The sequence below is a fragment of the Hetaerina americana genome, unplaced genomic scaffold (assembly GCF_022747635.1).
Source record: "Hetaerina americana unplaced genomic scaffold, ioHetAmer1.1.p SCAF_27, whole genome shotgun sequence".
NCBI classification, from domain to species: domain Eukaryota; kingdom Metazoa; phylum Arthropoda; class Insecta; order Odonata; family Calopterygidae; genus Hetaerina; species Hetaerina americana.
In genome coordinates, this window is record NW_027286841.1 from 2,666,549 (window position 1) to 2,687,020 (window position 20,472).

The 20,472-nt window shown below is 43.7% G+C and overlaps 1 protein-coding gene across 1 annotated transcript in view; it reads left to right on the forward strand.

Annotated features, from left to right (window-relative positions):
• The first annotated feature begins 625 nt into the window (after positions 1-625).
• The window catches only part of LOC139689674 (endothelin-converting enzyme 2-like), a 284,393-nt gene continuing 264,546 nt past the window's right edge, over positions 626-20,472 (forward strand). The window contains exon 1 of the mRNA XM_071586864.1: positions 626-2,457. Within this exon, the coding sequence (XP_071442965.1) occupies positions 2,062-2,457 (396 nt within the window). The 5' untranslated portion in view covers positions 626-2,061. The remainder of the gene's footprint in view (positions 2,458-20,472) is intronic.

Sequence of the window (20,472 nt, forward strand, 5' to 3'; positions counted from 1 at the left end):
ATTGCGGTACGTGCGTAATTCATAGAAATCAGTAATGCCAAAATCCAAGAGAGCGAAACAGTTGACAGTAATCTTCATGTGATCAACGTCACATTCCAGTGTAAGTGTACCTAGTTGATTATTTGGCAAAAGTAAACTTTAAGCTATGTAAGTATTCATGATTTCTATGAAAATATTCTAGTTTCATGAATTCCAGGTTGCGTCATGTGATTGTTTTTAATCTAATCGCAACCATGGCAGTGAATATGTACCCTTTTCATATTCCGCCGATCACTTTGACTTTGATTACCATTCGTAATTCCGGTACGGCATTTTCCGGAAAGAGAACGATTTGATCGTATTTTAATTGCTGGCCGTTCTACGTAAAAAAATACAAATCTGATAGCAGCGTGTCCTTATGAAACCCTAGTACTATCTATACATGAGAGTCGCCGAGCGGGCTGCGGGCCGCGAACGACCCTGGAACTGTCGGCTCGACTAATGCTTCCAGCTATTGGCGCAGGGGTGCACTCATTGGACGGAGTGGCGCTGTCGACAACGGCCAGCTGGCGAACTATTTAGACGGGGCAGGAGAGAGTAGGGAGCGGTTAGCGGGACATTTCATAGTTGGTCGCTTCCATGTGAGGTGAGAGGTTGGTTGACTGCCGTCCGGTGAATCTCTCTCAGCAGGGTATTTGGTTTGGCTCTCGCGACTCCGGCTTGTTGGCTCCCTTCGTCGCAATGCTGGTGGATTACTAGTGATTTTCGACACCCCGTCGGACGAACGCGTTTCATAGAAAAAGGGGGCGAATTGAAAGAACCGACCACGAAAACAAGTCTTAAATGGAAGGATCTTTTTATTTTTAAGAAATTAGTGAAGAATAATTATTTCAGTTTGCATTAGTGCCCTCACTAGTGGACTTCAGTTCGTTTAGCTTTCGCCGTTGATGGTGTTAAGTTCTGTGCAGCGTCCATCCAACCTCCTGTGTCGGGCCCCGATTCTTCGAACGTCATCGAGTGAGTGAGTGAATCGAGAGAATTCCGTTCGCGGGAAAGTTTCCCTACCTGAAGTCTCGTGTACTTTAGAATAATTGTGAGGGTGATGAAATAAGTATTTATTAGAATACGAGTGAATTTACATTTCTCCTTCGTTCGGGTAATGAGAGGCGTGTTATTTTTTTCTGGACGTTGATATTCGTTCCTCGCTTGCAGTTAGTTGGGTGTGCAGTGCAGTGATTCGAGCGGTCGACGGTTTACTTTCCCCCCACCCCGCGTTCGACCTTGGCCTTCTCGCCTTTCCCCCCCTGTGAGTGAAGAGAAAGTTCCCGTCGGGACACTGAAGAAAAAAATCAAGTCTCCCTCGGCGTGATTTTTTTCCAACCTCGCCGAATTCGGCGTGTTCCCGTGCATTTTTGCATGTGTGATTGCATATGTGTTGACGCTGCGTCTGCCAGCGATCTGCGTCGGACGACATCGACATCATAAACTCTCTCTCACGCCGTATCGTAACGGGGAGCTCCTGTTGATCCGGTCACAGCGTCGCTCGCTGACCAACTTAATTTATCCGCCCCGTTACCATAGGTTTTTTTTCAATCGTCATATGATATCACGTGTAATTCAACTCTGGCGCATCGTAATATTATTATTTTTTATGTATCTGCGTACAAATGAGTTGTTCAATCTCTTCTTCCCCACGAGTTTTTTTGTGAACTTGATGAAAATATCCGTTTGTTGAAGATATCCAGGTGGTTCAACGCCACACTACTCATACGTCGGATTCATTTCTGTTTGGAAACTTTTCGTTCTCAGTCCACCCCCCCCCCCATCCCTTCCTCGAACCGAAATCTCTCTCGCGAGATTTATTCCTCTGTCGTCCATTAATTCCCAGCTGTGTCTCGACCGAGGGTGTGCGCCCTTGGTTTTGTCTCTTCAGAATTCTTTCGTGAGAGCCAGACGTCTGGTGGGACTCCCCGAGACTGGGCGCGTGTGTTTTCGAGTCTTGTTCGTGTGCGCATGTGAGATTTGGTGGCGTATCCGTCGCTCTCTTCGTTCCCGACTCTTGAAGACACCAGTAGTCTCCCGATGGATATGGATAAGATGGCCGCGGCTGAAACTCCTCTGCGGCAGAACGGTCGCGAACCGGAGGACGTGCCGACGGGCAACGACACGGCCAAGGACCGCGAGGACACCTGCCTATCGGAGAAGTCCAAGGGGGTTCCGTACGCGGACAAGAAGAAGAAGGGTGGCGGGGACCCCGACTCTAAGGATCGCCAGGGGTGGCTGGGGAGGACGGAGGCCGGGCTGCGGAAGCGGTCGGGCATGGGGCGGCGCGCGGTCCGCTTGGCGGTCGCGACCGTCGTCCTGCTATTGCTGTTGCTCGTGGCGGTCGTCGTGATGGCGGCCTGCTGGCCTCGGACGCCCCACCGACTCCTCTTCCCTACCTGCGAGACGTCAGCCTGCCTCATGGCCTCCGCCCTGGTGAGTCAACCCCTCACCCTTCACCCACCCTTCTTCTTCGGAAACACTACATGCATGTAATTACCCCACCAATCGTCGTAATCGGAAATTTTATGAATGGGTGCCGTCGACGAATGTGACACAAGTTGGTCAATGGGTCAGGAAAAAAAGCCTTCTTGAACCACCGGAGAAATGTACAGAATGCCCCGCAAGCTATGGGGAGGGTGCTCACCCTTAAAATAGAATTCAACAACATGCAAAACCAACAGGATACACAATAATGCATGCCCACACAGACGTGTGTGTTTGTATGTATGTATGTATGTATGTATGTATGCATGTGTGTGTATACATGTATAAATATATCATTTACGCACAACTTAATTTAACCTCCACTAATACAAGTGCCTATATATTACGAGATGCCTACGCAACGGTCCTTCCGTCCCCGTGATCCTGAGGACACCGCAGCTTTCGTCAGTTGACCTTAATACTATATAGTGCTGGTGTGATACTCGTTAATTTGAATAACTTAAAAAGTTCTTAGTCATGAATTTTTGGAAAAAGAGCAATTCCCTCCCGAACGCCTACTGCGTTGGGAGCACCGAAATGGAATGTGTAGACTCCATTAAATACCTAGGCGATCCGATCTCTCCTGGGTGAAACACGTACGGGGAATATGTGGACAAGCTAACAAAAAATTAGGATTTATTAGAAGAGTGCTTGGTAAATGTGATGAAAAGGTTCAAAGAGAAATGTTAGATGTCGTTGGTTAGGCCTCATTTAGAATATGCTGCAAGTACATTCATGGGATCCTCACGAAGTTGGATTAATTGCCGGATTGGATGGCGTGCAGCGTCTGGGAGCTAGATTTTTAAAACGATGTTGTGATAAACTTAGCAGCGTACCCAAAATATTAGAGTAGCTAGGCTGGAAATCACTCACGGAGGGAAGGTTAAATTGCAGATTGGAGCTCTTGCATAAATTGGAAGGACGTCTGTTTAGCAGTGATATTGAAAATGTATTATTACCCCGATCGTACTACGGTAGGAGAGATCATGTCAATAAAATTAGAGAGATCAAGTGTAGGACAGATGGATCTAAGATATCAATCAGAGGTTGCGTGCTTCCTGTAAGGATATCGGGGCGTCCGTCCTTCGTCGACCTTCACCTGGCGATCCAATGGTGCAGGGATTTTTAGATTAAATTGTAGGTCAGCGTGCAGGTCAATTAGTACGTCTCTAAAGTCTTCTTTGCCTAATTATTTAGCTTTAAATGAAGTGAGGTTCAATGCTAGCAATAGTTCATTTAACACCAATTGGGTAGCATCGGACGGAAAATTTTATAAGGGATTCAATATTAATAAAAAGACGATCCTCGTTAAAAATTCAGGAAACCGTAAAGTCAAGGGAACATTATCTATATTGGTAGTAAATTGCCGAAGTTTAAAAATTAAAGTCGCAGAATATCGTCACCTTATTCAAAGCAGAGGCGCAGATATAATTACTGGGACATAAAACTGGTTATCCACTAATATTGTCGACGGTGAAATTTTCCCGAAATCATTTTCCATTTACATAAATGACAGAACAAATAAAAAGGGGGGTTGTGTCTTTATTGCAGTTAAAAATTTTTGCGTCAGCGGGGTTGCAGTAATTCTGGATAATGGTTTGGAGAGCGTTTGGTGCTCAATTGAAAGTCCTTAATCCAAAAGAATTTATGTATGCTAATTTTATAGACCGCCAGTCGACAGAGACAATTCAAAACTAGAATAAGATCATCAAATCAAAGGTTTTGTATCCAAACACAATGATCACGACGTTATAATCGGTGGAGATTTCAATGTGTCATCTACGATATAAACTGGAGCACATAGTCATAGTTTTAAAACGGACGGTAAAGACGAAGTTATTTGCAAATCGCTATTGAATTCTATTACGATGAACCTATTGAATCAACTTGTCACCTCCCCAACTAAGAGCGATAATATTCTTGCTTTGTCTGCAACGAATATTCCCGAAAAAGTGTTAACTTTCAAACTGTAAAAGGAGTTAGTGACCACTGGGCGGTAAATGCTAAGTTTTCACTTCATGGGGTCCGAAATACAATTGTATTATTACCCCCATTGAACTACGGTAGGAGAGATGATTATGTTAATGAAATTAGTGAGATTAAGTGTAGAAGAGATGGATTTAAGGTGCAATTTTTTCCACGAACAAAGAGGGATCATAATAGCAGTGTTCGACCGCGGTAGGGTCATGTTCGGGTCAAAATTAGTCTGGTGTGTATTCACCCCCAGCCACACACACCCTGGCAATGGCTTGCAGGGTTTAAGAAAATAAATAAAAATAGAGCCTCGCCGTTTGATTTGATACTCGAGTTTTGGTTGAAGAATCAAACTTTGCTCTTCACTTTAATTTGTTAACGTCATTGATCGAAATGAGAGAAGGGCAGGAATGTTGAAATTGTTTCAGTCTTACGGATAAATACCGTCCGATGAGGAAATCCGCAGTTCTTGGTAACTGCCTTACATAAGACTGTTAGTTGCACGTAACTTCTCTCATATTGGACACTGAAAAATTACATTTGTCAAATTGCTGAAGGGAACATCATTTTTTGGAATGAGGTCAAGTTTGTGGTGAAACAAACACTTAATTCCTGCGTCTTGGGAACGAATGAAAGGAAAAAAATCGAAACACTTGTAAAGCGGGCAATTGGTGTTACCTGTTTGCATACATTTAGACATAAAATGCTGATAGTCAACGCCCACCCACGACATTTAACCCCTGTGGTGTAACGTTTGACATTTAAATAAGCTAGTAACCGCATGTCACGAAAATATGACCTGAAGCGTGCCAGTCAATGAATGAAAAGGAGCGAAGGGGAGGAAATCGCGGTCGGAAGGCCTTCACGTCGGGGCGAGATAGTGATCAGTCGCACTTCGCGTCAGTTTACTATTATTATCTACACATAACCATGCAAGCCGCCGAAAGGGCGTGTGGCGGGGGGTGTTTGGTCACCAGCCATGCATGCATAATCCCAATAATGTCACCTCAATACAGATATTAGTTTGATCATGTAGTTGAACAGTGATAATCACTCGAAAGAAAGTATTTTTATGCAACAATATGAAATGACAGGATGCGTATATTCAAAGCATTCTATCGACTTGCTTAAAATATGGGTCTATCATATTTAAAAAAATATAATGCCGGGAAGAACGTACAGGATGTGGACAAAATGGATACATTGCCGATTCTATTTATCTTCTACATAAGATTGCTCTCATGATAACCGCAGTCACTTTAGGAATATTAAAAACATTGAATTTATAAGTCCGAGCAAAATTAAACACTGCAAAGCTGGAAGGTATACTTTCTGTGCTGTTAGGTATGTAAGATGTAGTTTGAGTGTTTGCATGTGTGTGGGGTGTAAGTGTTCTTGCATGAATGTATGCCATGTTTTTTGTGAATGTATGAATTTGTGGTTCTTGCATGCGTTTTTTTTTCTTTCTAAATTACGGGTGTTGTCCTAACAACACCCGCCACACGCCCTTGCGGCGGCTTGCGGGGTATTAAGTAGATGTAGATGTCTATTTTGATCTCTAATGGTACGAGGAAAAAACAATACTTTAAAACTATCCGCTCTATTATCTATCTCCCTGATTTTACGTAGGTTATCTGATCTACTATAGCTAGTCGGGTCCTATAATATGTCCTTAGCATCCTCTGATAAGTAAACTTCCTCAAATGTATGCCGAAAATGTTACCTATAGTTAAGCCTAAGGTCAACCAGTGGCGCCCATCCTAATTCTTCCATTAGTGTCGTGACACTGCTACCTTGTTCATAACAACTTTTCACAAACTTAGATGCTCTCTGCGTTGCACTGGAACATGTTCTAAATTTAAGCCCACTTCATGAGGATCCCATACACTCGTAGCATACTCCAGGTGGGGCCTCATAACTTTTAATTTGCCAGTCCGCTAATGTCACGAATTAGTTTTCTCTAGGAAATATCCTTGGTTATCGTTACATGCAAATATTTTACCCATTCAACGTGCGTTATGTTGATTCCGTGTGTTGTGCAAGTGTTTTTGGGTGAAATACTTTTTCTCCAAAAATTTATCAGAACATTTACTCAAATTTAATTCTAGCCTCTATGTCTCGTACCACTTTTGAATTGCATTTAGGTCGTTTGTTATTGATACTTAATCCTAATGACTGGTATTTCCTGACACCCATTTTCCTATAAATCACTGCATCGTCAGCAAATAGGCGAAGTTTACTGGAAACCTAATGTGTTTGAAATATTGCGCACATCGCCATCTTGAGGACATTGCCAAGATTCGATCACTCGTGTACTTTAGGGGGGGGGGGGGTACAGACTGTTGCGCTTCGTTTCTTAACCGTGGCTCGTACTTCGCCCCACCCCTGTCTTCCTGTTTGACTCGGGAGGAGCTCCGGCGGCGGGCCCGGGGTTGAGGCGAGGACGGGGGGAGAGGGCCCTGGATGACAGGACGAAAGGGGCGTGCAGGGGCAGCTGCCCCCCTCCCTGCAAACAGGTCCCACCCCCTCCCCCATCCACGTTTTCTTTATTCTCCCCCTCTGCTCCCCACCGTTGTCGCCGTGCGCGGAAGAGGGGTGGCTGCGGCTCCAGCACGCCCCACGTGGCGGACCCCAGGCGACGACTGGCCCTCGGTCAAGCGGGCAATGCGTTCGATTGGCAAACGTGTAAGCTGCCGTGTCGTGTGGGTTAAACCTCATCTGGAATACCCGTCGAGATTTTGGGGATTGCTCAAGTTGCAGTGGAAACCTCCTGGTTTCGCTGAGATTCGAAGTATAAACCAGAAAGTGACGAGTAATTAGGGGTTAGTCGGGGCTGGGAGACAATATAAGCGTGGAGATGCCACGGACTACAACTATTAGGTCAGCACTAATTTGACACAAACATGCAACAATCACTCTTAATGGGTGATGGCAACGCCCTCTGCAGCACTCCTCCGTGTTGGCTTGCTGGGTAAGTTGTAGATGTTATCGTTCAAGTGGAACACTGCCGCAGGGAGAATAATGTAGGCAGTAATATGGCGTGTGAGGGTACGTGTCCTTATGCATGTATGGAATATGTTTGCGAGCATATTTTGCGCAACTGCCTAACCGAACCCCGCCAAAAGTCTTCGTGTCTACGCGAGAGAAGTATCGTCTAGCTAGAAAGATAGGTATGTAGGATAATTTTAGCGCCAAATGACATTGGTGGGCGATATCATCGAGGGAAGTAATAAGGAAAATTGATTGTCGAAGCGATCGATAGATAAGGAGTCATTCTCCTCCCCCCCACACAATTCGCGACTTCAAGAAAGGCATCGAATCATGCGAGAGAAATGTTTGCCATGAACCGATAATGCATGACTTTATAATTTGTACGTATTATGTTATGATGTTTCGAATATATTTCAAGAAGGTGCACAATGAGATACGCCTGTTCGGTGATATCATTGTTTTGGATAGAGGTCATCGCAGTCAGACCGATGGGGATGCGTAGGCCGACGACCTAGACGCAATAAGGGAAGAAGGGTGGCCTGTGAGTTCGAATTAAATCTTAAAAAATGTTCGGTCATGAATTTTTAGAAAAGAATTGGATCATCCCAAACTGTTTGCAGCATTCCATGAACAAATGAATATTGAACATTTCCACGCTGAATTCATTTTGCTGCTAACGGTTTCGACCCATAGGCGACGTCGTCGAGTAACTTGGTGTTGTCGCTTATGCGTCCAAATCGATATAGCCTTAATAAACCACCCGTGAAAATATGCAAAATTTACTCATTGAGTGATCATGAATAGTTACGAAGTTACGCCTGAAACTATTCATATACACCGACACAATACCCCGCAAGCCGTCGAAAGGACATGTGGCAGGGGGTGGTAGGTCACCAACCATTCTACATACATACATTCACTCTTAATACTTCATGCGCCTGGCACCCCGCGATCCACCAAAAACCGCGTAGTAAAGGGGCTACCGAGTACCGATCATCCAATATGCCTACATATATTACGAGTGTTACATGGTTAGCAGCTATTCCTATACCTAAACAAGAGGATAAAAAAATAAGTTAAAAGAGGGCAGGCACCCAAGCAATTCAGACATTTATTACCGGTTAGTATTCTACGCATACCGAACGGAAAATTCAAAAATGCAATAGGTTTTAAATACGAGGGTCATCCGGAAAGTAGTACCCGTTCGTGCCGCATGAAGTGCTGACGACGCGAGTAGCCGCTGGACGAGGTCAGATAGCTTCAGTGGCTTGTCTGCCTTCTCTGAGCCAAGTTGCGTGACGCTAGCATTGCCTGTGTTGTTTCTGTGATTGTTTACAATGTTTAAAAAAATTGAGAACGCCGCCAGTTGTGAAGTGAGGGCAGTGATTAAATTCCTCAATGCAAGAAACGTTCGCCCATGTGATATTCATCGCCAATTAAAGGAGGTGTATGGAGACAATGTAATGGACGAGTCGTCTGTTCGGCGGTGGTGTCGCAACTTCAACATGGGGAGGGGGAACACACACGACGATGAGCGTTCGGAGAGACCGTCTGTCATTACAGACCAACTGGTGAGCTCAGTTGACGAATTCGTGAGGAACGATCGGCGCGTCACAATTGATGACATCTGTGAGCATTTTCCCAATGTTTCTCGAACAATTGTTCATGAAATTGTTAAACACCATCTGCATTATGCAAAAATTTGTGCAAGATGGGTCCCTCGCGTATCTCAATGAGCTGGCGGCGAAGGACTATGCAGCAGGAATACAGAAACTTGTCACACGTTATGACAAATGCCTTAATTTGCTTGGAGATTATGTTGAGAAGTAGTTTAAAGTATCCTCTTTCAAATAAAATTTTTTATGTTTGTTAATATTTACTTTTGTGTCTTTATTTCACGAACGGGTACTACTTTCCGGATGACCCTCGTACATTCACCGACACCCCTCCTGGCACAAGGGCCCACGGCGGGGGGCGTTAAGGCGCCAGATTAGAATTTATATAGTGTATTTACAGATATAGTGTTTTGCGGATATTAAATCTTGTAAACGCCTATTTTTGAGAATATGTTCCTATTAATTTCTTAGGTATTCCCCCTTTTATTGTTGTCGCGAATAGTGTAGGGGGGAAACTAATACTTGAATCTATCAGTTCGACAATCTAACTCTTTAATTTTGTAGCCATTGCCCACCTCTTGCCAATGTAATGCAAAACCACACGCTTTATATATTTGTAATGAGTTTCATCTATCCCTGAGTCTTCTCATATCTAAAGGTTACCACCCAAGATTCTGAATTAAACTGAAGTACTCTGCATTGTCGGGTTTCACCGCGTCGTTGTTTGATTCAGACAACAGTTTCGCCGGAGTTGCATTCGGTGTCTTCAGGTCGAAGATGAGGAACTCGCAGCCGTATCATTGTCAGCCCTTACGGGCGCATAGAATACCGTCCCGGACACCCGTATCATTGTCAGCCCTTGCGGGCGCACATTAAACCGTACCGGTGGGCGATACCCACCTTTACCGGTCATTTTACATAATTAAAACCCTTGGCATTGCAAAAACCTGACAATAGTATGCGTGTATGTTTGTGGGAAACGAGAAACTTAATACTAAGTGTAACAGGACTGTTACACCCTAACAAAATACAATCTAAGGTGAACGAGCCGACAGGAAACGGCTCGTGAATAAGACTAAACTAAAAACTAGGCGGGGGAGAATACATGTCGGGGAAACATCGATGGAATTAACACAGGGAAGCATTACATAACCAGAAGGGAAACAAAACAATAGAAAAAAAGAAAAAGTGGCGAAGGGAGTGCCGTACATTCTAAGAGCAGACATAGGAAAGACTCATAGGCGAGTAATATCTTTAGGCAGTGTATATGTATGCTTTCGGTTGACATTGTAATCCCAAATTGACGTTAGGAGCGGATTGCCCGTTGCTTTCAGGCGCGAATGAAATTTGGATGCTTGCGTACGAATGAAATCCGCGACGGACGGGATTCCGTGGGCGGCAAGGACATCGGACATGCGCGTCCTGCGGCTAATGTGCAATAATCCGCGGATTGATTTATTTTGAATGATTTCCAGGTGGCGCCATGTTGTTTTACGATTGGCGAAGATGGAGCTTGCGTATAGGAATTTGGGCCGAATTATCGCTTTGTAAAGGCGCATTCGGTCCTTGTGATTGAGCGGCGACGTCGTCAAGGTGAGGCAAGACAGCTTGTTCCTTGCGACAATCGCCGACGTACGGCAATGGTCCAGCTGAGGTCGGAAAGTCAGTTTTTCGTCGAGAACGACGCCGAGGAAGCGGTGCGTGGAAGCTCTAGGAATCACATGTTTTTGGAGCGTAATAGGAATGTGAGGAGTGCGTTTACGTCGTCGGGCGAAGTGGACGTGTGTGCTTTTGTCGGCGTTTATTGTAATTTTCCATGTGGACGTCCACTTGTGCAGTTTCCGTAGGTGAGTGTTGATGCGCCGAATGTTTGCCGATCGAAAACGAGACGAAGCAGCTATAGCCGTGTCGTCTGCGTACATGTAGAGTGACGTGTGGGGCGTGGACGGTATATCATTGACGAATAAATTGAATAAGAAAGGGCTTAAAAGGGAGCCCTGTGGAACGCCGGCGGCGGCGGTCTTCACGGATGAAAGGGAATTCCCCAAACAAACCCGAAATCGGCGATTGGCGAGAAAGCTGCGAATCAATAGGATGATAGGAGGAGGAAAGGTTCATTTTGAAAAGGAGACCGTTGTGCCATGCCACCCTTATATACTACCTTGATCAAAAATTTCCCGGAATTTATTCAGAAAATTAAAAATACAAGTTTATTCATCTAAATCTATATTGTCCCCTTCAAAGTAATCCCCATCGACTGCAACACACTTATGCCAGCGCTTGATCCAATCCTCGAAACATTTTTTATATTCGGTTTTCGGTATGTCCATCAGTGCTTCCTGCGATTTTTCCATTACTTCCTCTCGGCTGCTAAAACGCGTTCCCCGTAATGGTTTTTTAACTCGATTGAACAGAAAGAAGTCACAGGGAGCCAAATCAGGTGAATTCGGTGGCTGTTGGATGGTATTTGTTGCATTTTTCGTCAAAAAATTACGAATAATGATAGCACTGTGCGACGGTGGTGCAAAATCCACGAGTTTTCTGCCCACATTTCTGGTCTCTTTCGGCGAATTGCTTCACGCAAACGTCTCATAACGCCCAAATAATACTCTTTGTTTACTGTCTGGCCTTCTGGCAAAAATTCATGATGCACTACACCGTTGTAATCCATGAAAACCGTCAGCATTGCCTTCTTTTTTGACTGAAAACGACGTGGTTTTTTTGGTCTCGGCTCATTTGGTGAACGCCATTCACTTGCCTGATGTCTGGATTGCGTGTCGTACTCATAAACCCACGTCTCGTCTCCAGTAATGATCCTTTTGATGAATGTGGGATCGGATTCAGCCTCGCAAATCATGTCTTTTGCGACGTCAACACGGTCTCTTTTTTGCATGAAATTGAGGTCTCTTGGCACCAACTTTGCTGCTACACGACGGAAACCCAAATCATTAACCACAATGTCTTGGGCGGATCCATAAGCAATGTTCAAGTCCTCCGCTATTTCTCTGATGGTTAATTTGCGGTTATTGACCAACATTTCTTTTACTTTATCAATTTTTTCACCGACTTTCGATGTCGATGGTCTGCCACTGCGTTCATCATCTTCGATTGACTCACGACCACTTCTGAACCGCTCGTGCCACTGGTAAACGACCGTTTTTTTTAGAGAATCGTTGCCGAAACACTTTTCCAACATTTCCAACGTCCGTGCGCCACTAAATCCGTTTTTTACGCAAAATTTAATACAAGTTCGTTGTTGCAAATTTAAATCCATTTCTGAAATTGTAAAAAATCGCCAACACACACAGAGATAGATGTACTCTTGGCTACGTAACTTTTGCAAATGTCAAGTTATGACACTAAGATTTAAAGGGAATATCAACAACAGATGTACCAATTTAACAAAAAAAACAGAACTCAAATCGGAACGATGGGAGCGCCACACGGTGGTTGTTCCGGGAACTTTTTGATCAAGGTAGTATGTGGTCCCATCTAGTGGCTGCTCGCTGATTGGTCGGTTCCCGGAGAACTCCCTTCCACGCGTTGTGGTTCCGAGTCCCTCATCTTCGACCTGAAGACGCCGAATGTAACTTCGGTGAAACTGTTGTCTGAATCAAACAACGACGCGGTGAAACCCTACAATGCAGAGTACTTCAAACCACCGCCGCGAAAACTTACGCAGCCATATTCTGAATTAAATGTTTGACGTTTTGTGTCTTTGGTACGAGTTTTCACGAGCATAGCGGCTTTTCTCTCCACCTTATTCCATTCTGTAATCACTGTTTTTGAAAAGAATTCCAAACGCTCGCCGCATACTGTATGTGAGGTCTTAATAGAATCAAATAGCACTTTTTCGTCACTACACCTTCCGACTATACGTTTGACGGGTGCTAGCCTCCTTAAATCGTGCATATACAGGCCCCCTCCACCTTACCCTGCCAGGCAGACCCCCCTCCACCGCTCCGTTCGCGCCAGAGAAAATCAGTCCTACCACTTTTGGGTGCGACCGTGTATGTTATCCCCGAGGAAAATCCGATGCAATGGTGACCCCTCGAATTACTGAATGTATGCAGCATTTTTCAAGCCGCAAAAACCATTGTGAAATGTAATACATACGTATGCGTCACTCTGGCCCATGATTACTCATGGATTGAACATACGTAGACGGCAAATATTCGGCGAAGCGAACTGAAATGTAGTATTTACACGTGAAGAGGATGTTGGAGAAATGCGGAGAGAAAGTGGAAGGGCAATAGTACTTGTTGCTTATTAACCACACTTGGAGTAGGTGGCTTATGTAGTACATGCTGAAGTATTTGGGCTCCCTATATACTATATCTAGGTCGGTTTAATAAAAGAAATAGGTCGGACAACGAGGCTCATTAAGAGGAGTTACGACAAATAGTACATTGTAACCAAGAATAACATGTATTTTAATTTTTCATTTTTGGACTACGTAGGACGGGATAATGTTAAAATATTTCGTTTGTTGCAAACAAACGAATCAATAGATAAATCTAATTTGATCTTTTAAATATCTCCTTTCATCTCTGAAACTCTTGATAGGCATTTATTGTTGTAGATCTCAGTGCATCCTAAGCTTAGTTGTAAATATCAGGAAGTTGATAAAACTGCCAATTGAAGGGTATTAATTATTATTTTGCATTGTCGATATTTTATATATTTTAACAGTAACAATAATGTATGATTTTGACTAAAAAGTCCTCTAAAGGGGGAGGTATATCATATTCATGTATGCAGACACAGAGGCATGAGCACAAACGCTGGTATGAATTGTGGAAGTCCAGCGGCGCCCCATTTTGACACCCACGGTATGTCGTGGACGCGTAGTTGAAGAGGAGTTGGAGGCCCTATCGCGACCCCTGACACATCTGCTACACATCCATCTACTACCCCTCCCTTACACATCCATCCATCCCCTTTCCATTTCGTCTTCGACCTGCTTCCGAAGTACTTCCCTTCTGCCTCTCACAAATTCAGTTTCCTTTCTTCCTTCCCCCACTCACGCCTTTCTTTCTTCGACATTCCCCGCTCCTGCACTTCGCCACACTCGGTTATCTAATCTCATCCTGTCTACTACTATTCTTTGTCTGTTTATGAAATTTTCGCAACCACGCCCTACATAAAGTTCACTCTGTCCTAATTCAATGGTTCTCCTACCAATTCATCTCTTTGACCTGTTTTGCCTATATTTTTGCCCAGATTAAGTGCAGCCAATTTGTCTTTTAACTGTTACACCTGGCGAGCTTTCTTTATCACTGTCTCATTTGGAATAGTGGAGCAGTATGAATGGAACCATTCCCAGTTTCAGGATTGGCGGCCGTCGGGTCTTTCCGTTCGAGCGGAGAGTTCAACGCTCGCCGCCAGTGGTAATTTCCCGCGCTCTGCTTCGTCGGTCTCTTTTGGCGCTGATAGCAGCCCCGTCCCCTCAATCCTTTAGCAGGGAGATAGCAAAGGCGAAGCGAATTCAGTTCCGACGCTCGTGTCTGCGCACGGCTTATGTCTTTGAATCGAAATCGGGGGCGCATGACAAGGTTCTATGCCTTGTGGCGGATCATGCGATTGGAACACCCGGCTCTACCTACGATACAATGCCCTCCGCTGTGTTATTCAACAGATAATAGCTGTTTCTCATCGCATTTAGTTTGGTCTAATCATTTATTTTGCAGTTATAATCTATCATTCTAATTTATCATTTGCACGTTAATCGTTTAAAATTGAATTTTCTTTTATTTTTATGTAAACATTACGATAAACCCTTAGGCTTTTACTTTAGTAAATTGCAAGTTTATTATTTGACATCCTGTGAGCGCATTGGCTTTAGTCCTTAATTAACACCCGAGGATTTCCTTCTGCGCAAGATGTAAGGGGGATGACATCACGGGTTTTGCATAGCGCTCTATTCCCAATGCTGTACCGCATCGGATGCTTCCGCAACTGCTTCTTTAATATAAACAATTATTATCTCCATATTAAAGGAACTAGTGAAAGTTAATGATGCCGCAAGTCGGTGGAACGCGTTGTACCTGAAAATAAAGTCGATGGAAAATTACGAACTCCCTCAATATGGGCACTACATAATTGCACGAAGTGAGGCCTGAAGGTTATTATCATGTAGAACAGAGGAGTAATTCAAAGTTTTCGACACTTGCCCTGAGTAGTCGGCTCATCATCATCAGTATTTCAAACCTTAGATTGGTTTACTGCAGTCCTCCATTCTTCTCTATTTAGTGTCAATACCCTCTCCCTCTGATCGGTTCCCTGTTTTACGTCCTTCTTAATTTGCCCAATCAACTTGTCTCTTGGCCCTCCTCGCGGGATTTTTCCTTCTATGATGTTTCTAACTAACCCATTGTGTCTTAAGGTATGTCCAATCCATCTAGTTCTTCTTTGCCGTAGAGCTCCCCAGATGATCCTATCCTCTTCTGCTCTTCAATGCTATACTTCATCGTTCCTCACTCTATCTGCCCATTTAATCTTCAGCATTCTCCTTCAGCACCATGTTTCAAGTGTAATTTCTATTCTTCGTTGGTCCACTGTTCCAATATTCCATGTCTCCGATCCGTAGAGCACCATGCTTCACGCGAATGTTTTGACCAACTGCTTCCTTGTTGTCAACCTTAGGTTCATGTGAAAATAGTTGTAGCCTCGTTTCAATGAACGCCTTCTTTGCTTGGGCTATTCTTCGCTTGATTTCGGTCGAGCTTCTTCCATTCCAAGTTATACTGCTAACCAAGTAAGTGAATGTCCAGGATTAGGCTGAGCATTCTATTTTATTCTTAGCCCTTCGAGCCACCACAATGGTCTGTGGCAGGGGATGTTAGGGAATGAGGCATTAGTAATTTAGCGGTTTTTTTTAGTAGATGCCATTTGATTTTCCTCTCGTTCTGATATTCGTTATTGCCAGGGTTATAGTATGGCTGCCTTTCGTGGTCGAAATCCTAGGAGTTTTAAGCCGTATGCTAAGACTGCCAGAGATTTTCTGCCCTGGCAACACGTCGCGCTCCCCTTTCCCGCCTTGTTTTATTGTTCGCGTCCCGGTGTTGACCTTGGGTGGGCGGGGTGGTGACACTGGGAATGCATTAGTCTGAGTCGGCTCGGGCGTTTTGGGAGGAATTCTAATCCACCGCCAAGGGGTCGGCTAGATCACTTGGCTCCGAGTGTGCTGACCCCGCGACCCGTGCACTGCCGTCGTCCGTTCCCCCGAAATGACCAAGGCGAAGATGTCGATGGTCGTCGTCGACTACCTCGGAAAAACCTGCGCAACAGGGAAGGCGTATAAGTTTGTCTGTTGCCACCAAATGTCAACCCCTGCCGCACACCCTAGCGGTGGCTTGTTGTTTTAAATAATGTTGTTCCACCAACCCTTTGGCGCCCCCCGTGACAAATTACCTAATATTTACCCTACTTGCAGCTGCCCCCGATATAAAACTTGTCTCCTTATTAGATCTACTCCCCTCTCACTGCATCCCCTCATTGCCCCCCCCCCAACCTCGGTCCCACGCTAATTGCCTATCAAAAAACATTATTTATCTTTTATCTTTTATCATAAAACATTGCACTTCCTGTTACATAGGCGAATGCATTACCCCCTTATCCATTCGAATGAACAATCACCGGTACTCCTGCAATTCTGCCTCACTCTCTTCTCTTCCTATCCCTTCACACGCCAATTCTCACAACCTTTCGTTCGACCAGTGTTTTGCTCTTAGCATCCGAGAATCCCTACCCGATTCAGCCCCCAATATAGAGGTGAGAACTCGAGAATCCGCGAATAGATTAGCTTTCCGATCTTTCAAAATTCCCACCCTTAATGGCCATCTTAAATTTCCCTCCCAGCATTCCCTGCACTACTCCTCCCCTCCCTGCCCATACTCCTTACCCCTCTCCAGCATATTTTCAGTCTTACTTGAAGAAGGCCGAAAGCTCAAAAAATTTACCGTGTGAGTGTCCTTTTAAATGTTACTATTTTATTTGCGTTCTATTATGCCGTCCAATATATATATATATATATATATATATATATATATATATATATATTGGACGGCATAAATATATTTATATATATATATATATATATATAGATATATATATATATATATATATATATATATATATATATATATCACTCACACGTTATTTCTTGATCAATTCGACGGAATTCCGCTCCGTCTTCATCGGAAGATATAGAAGTGATGACTGCTGGAATAGTAGAGGTGAGCACCCCTCACCTCTACTCTAGGTATTTGCCTGTTTCGTAGATTTCGAAAAAGCGTTTAATAGAGTGAATTGGGGAAAACTAATGAGCATTCTGCAGAAAATAGGAATTGATTTGAGGGAAAGGAGGCTAATCCGCAACCTGTACGTGTCTCATACTGCTCAGGTGCGAGTTGGGAACGGGGAGTCCGGATGGGCAGTGTTAGGATGAGGTGTAAAGGCAGGGTTGTCCATTATCACCGTTGCTGTTCAACCTGTATGCAGAGGAAATGATTCAAGAGGCATGGGAAGAACTGGAAGTAGGAATGAAAGTGGGCGGGGAATTCGTAAAATCAGTTAGGTTTACTGATGACCAAGCTTTAGTTTGTTAGTCAGCCAAGGGGTTGCAAGCAATGCTGAGTGAATTGGAAATTCAGTGTGATAGATATGGGATGAGAATCAATATTAATAAAACAAAGGTTATGCGATTTTCTAGAAAGAAAAAGGCCAAGCTAAACATTAAAATAGGAGGGCAAAAACTAGAGCATGTTGAACAGTTTACGCATCTCGGAAGTATTTTGGACCAACACGGTCAAAGTACTAGGGACGTAAGGGGAAGAATTGCGCTAGGAAAAGAGGCTTTCACAAGGAGGAGGGAGTTGATGACGGGGACGTTGAGTAAGGATATTAAGAAAAGACTCGTAGAAACTTTGATATGGAGCGTAGCTATGTACGGCGCGGATACGTGGTCATTGAAGCAGGAGGATGACGTAGATTGGAGGCTTTTGAAATGTGGGTGTGGAGAAGAATGGAGAAGGTGAAATTAACAGAGAAGAAAACAAATGAGGGAGTACTTGGTTTGGTGGGCTAAGGGAGGGTTTGTTGGGAGAAATCCTATGGAGGCAGGAAAAGTGGATGAAGGGGGTATTGACCGGCAGTGGGATGTTGAAGACGGTAATACGAGGGGAGAATGTTAGGCAAACGAGGGAAAGGAACAGGATAGGGATGTTGGACGGGATGAAGGGAGAAAGAAAGTACTTTGAGATGAAGATGGACCTGATGTAGAGTAGGATGCTGGATTTTGTGTTTTGCTAGGGGTCACAAAATATTTATTTAGTAGCTGTGTCCATCCTTAACCGGTAGATTACCAAATAATAGTAATACATGTATGTGTGTGTGTATATGTATATGTGTGTGTGTGTATATATATATATATATATATATTATATATATATATATATATATATATATGTATATATGATTATTTCGTCGAAGTAACACGGAAGTGTTGATTAACAAACTTGGACAGATATTCCCTATCTTGGAAGTGTTTCGTCACAATCGATCAAAAATGGTCAAAGTAAGAGGGAAATGAGGGCAAGAATCACGTTAGGCAAAGATGTTTTCACTGGGAGGAGGGAGTTGATGACAGGGACGTTGAATAAGGATGTTAAGAAAAGGCTTGTCAAAACCTATATACGTAGCGTAGTCATTAGCGGCATTGAAACATGCTATTTGGAACAGAATGAAAGGCGTAGATTGGAGGTTTTTGGAATGTGGGTGTGTAGGAGGATGGAGGAGGTAAAATCATTTTGATCGGCAGTGGGATGTTGAAGACTGTGATAGAGGGGAGAATTTTGAGCAAACGAGGGAAGGGCAGGGATATGATAGGGATGTTGGATGAGATGAATGAAGGAAGGAAGTATTCAGAGATGGAGAGGGACTTGTGGTGGAGTAAGTTGCTGGATTGTGTTTTGCCGGGAGAGAAAAGGGAATTGTCACTTAACTGCTTCGTGGATTGTGCCCATCTCATTAATGCCTACCTTAACCAGTATATTAGCGAAAATAATAATTATCATTGACTATGGTTTCCTTAACCGATTGGAATTTTTTGTGTCACCGACTGTTAAACAAAAATATTTAAATGTGAAAGTGCTGAAATATCTCTAATACCCGCCCGACCATAACGACATAATGTCGATATTATTTTACGAACAGATGCATTTTGAGCGTTTAGCCCGAGTAATGCCCTAAAATTAATGTTACGTATGTTAGATGTCAATGCAAACTGAATTGTCTGTTTCCGGAATCACCGGTATTAGAATACGGTTATTATTTTACTCTTCCAATGATAATCGAAAGACTGACAAATCGTCAGAATTGTATCGATTTCCCAATAAATACAAATCCAATTTTTGATATAATATAAAATATTACAATTCAAAATTTAGACGCTTTATTATAATGAGGACGTTCTTATAAATACTTCTTATTTAGACATTGAAGTTTTCGCGTTTTCGTCAAATTTGCAAAAAATTACATACATATATCCTGAGTGATAATGCCAAATGGAGGGTAAAGACATACTGTAGGATTGGTATAATACAAAGTGGGCCTTACTAACAAGCTTGGACGTAGTCATCGAAACTCCTCGGAATGGTTTGTTGCCCTCTCAACTTCCTGTGCCCCGTCACGTGGTCGCGGCTTTGGCTGCCACTTCTCTTTCCGTCCTCCACGTGAACGTGTTTCCATTTCGGCTTCGTGTTATCTGTCGGGAGGGAGCAAGGCGTTTCCTCTCTTTCCGGGAAAGCGCCCGATAGCGGGGATCGGGGGGGGGGGAAGGAGGAGAGAGGGGGAGGTTTTTTTCACTTCCGCGTTGGGAATTGTCCCGCGACGTGTGAAATTCACGCGCGTCGCCCCATCCAATCATTGGTCTCCATGCGTACCCCCCCACCCCCAAGGTCTGCTCGCACGAACTGAAGGAAGGGGGGACGTGAATCTACGTCAGCAGGCATGCCCTCCGCTTTGCACAACGATTTATAGTTTCCAATGTTTTCCTATTAGCGCGGAACGGATATTGTGTTAAAATAAGAGAGGGGGAAGAAACTCCGATGGCCGTAATATTTTTTGTGGGATAATCTATGCCTGAAACTATGGGTCTAATGGGGAAACCAACTTTGTGGACTTAAGGTAAGGAATATAGTCTTGGTAAATATTGGGTTTGACCCTGAAAGTCTAAATTTAATTTTTTTATCAATTAGGGATGGGCAGTCGTTAAGCATGAATTTAACTTGAGTTATTAGCTTATTAAGGGGATTCCTTTTGACTTCTATATACGGCCCAGATGATATTAAATTGTTTACTTAATCCAAATAATCTACTTTAT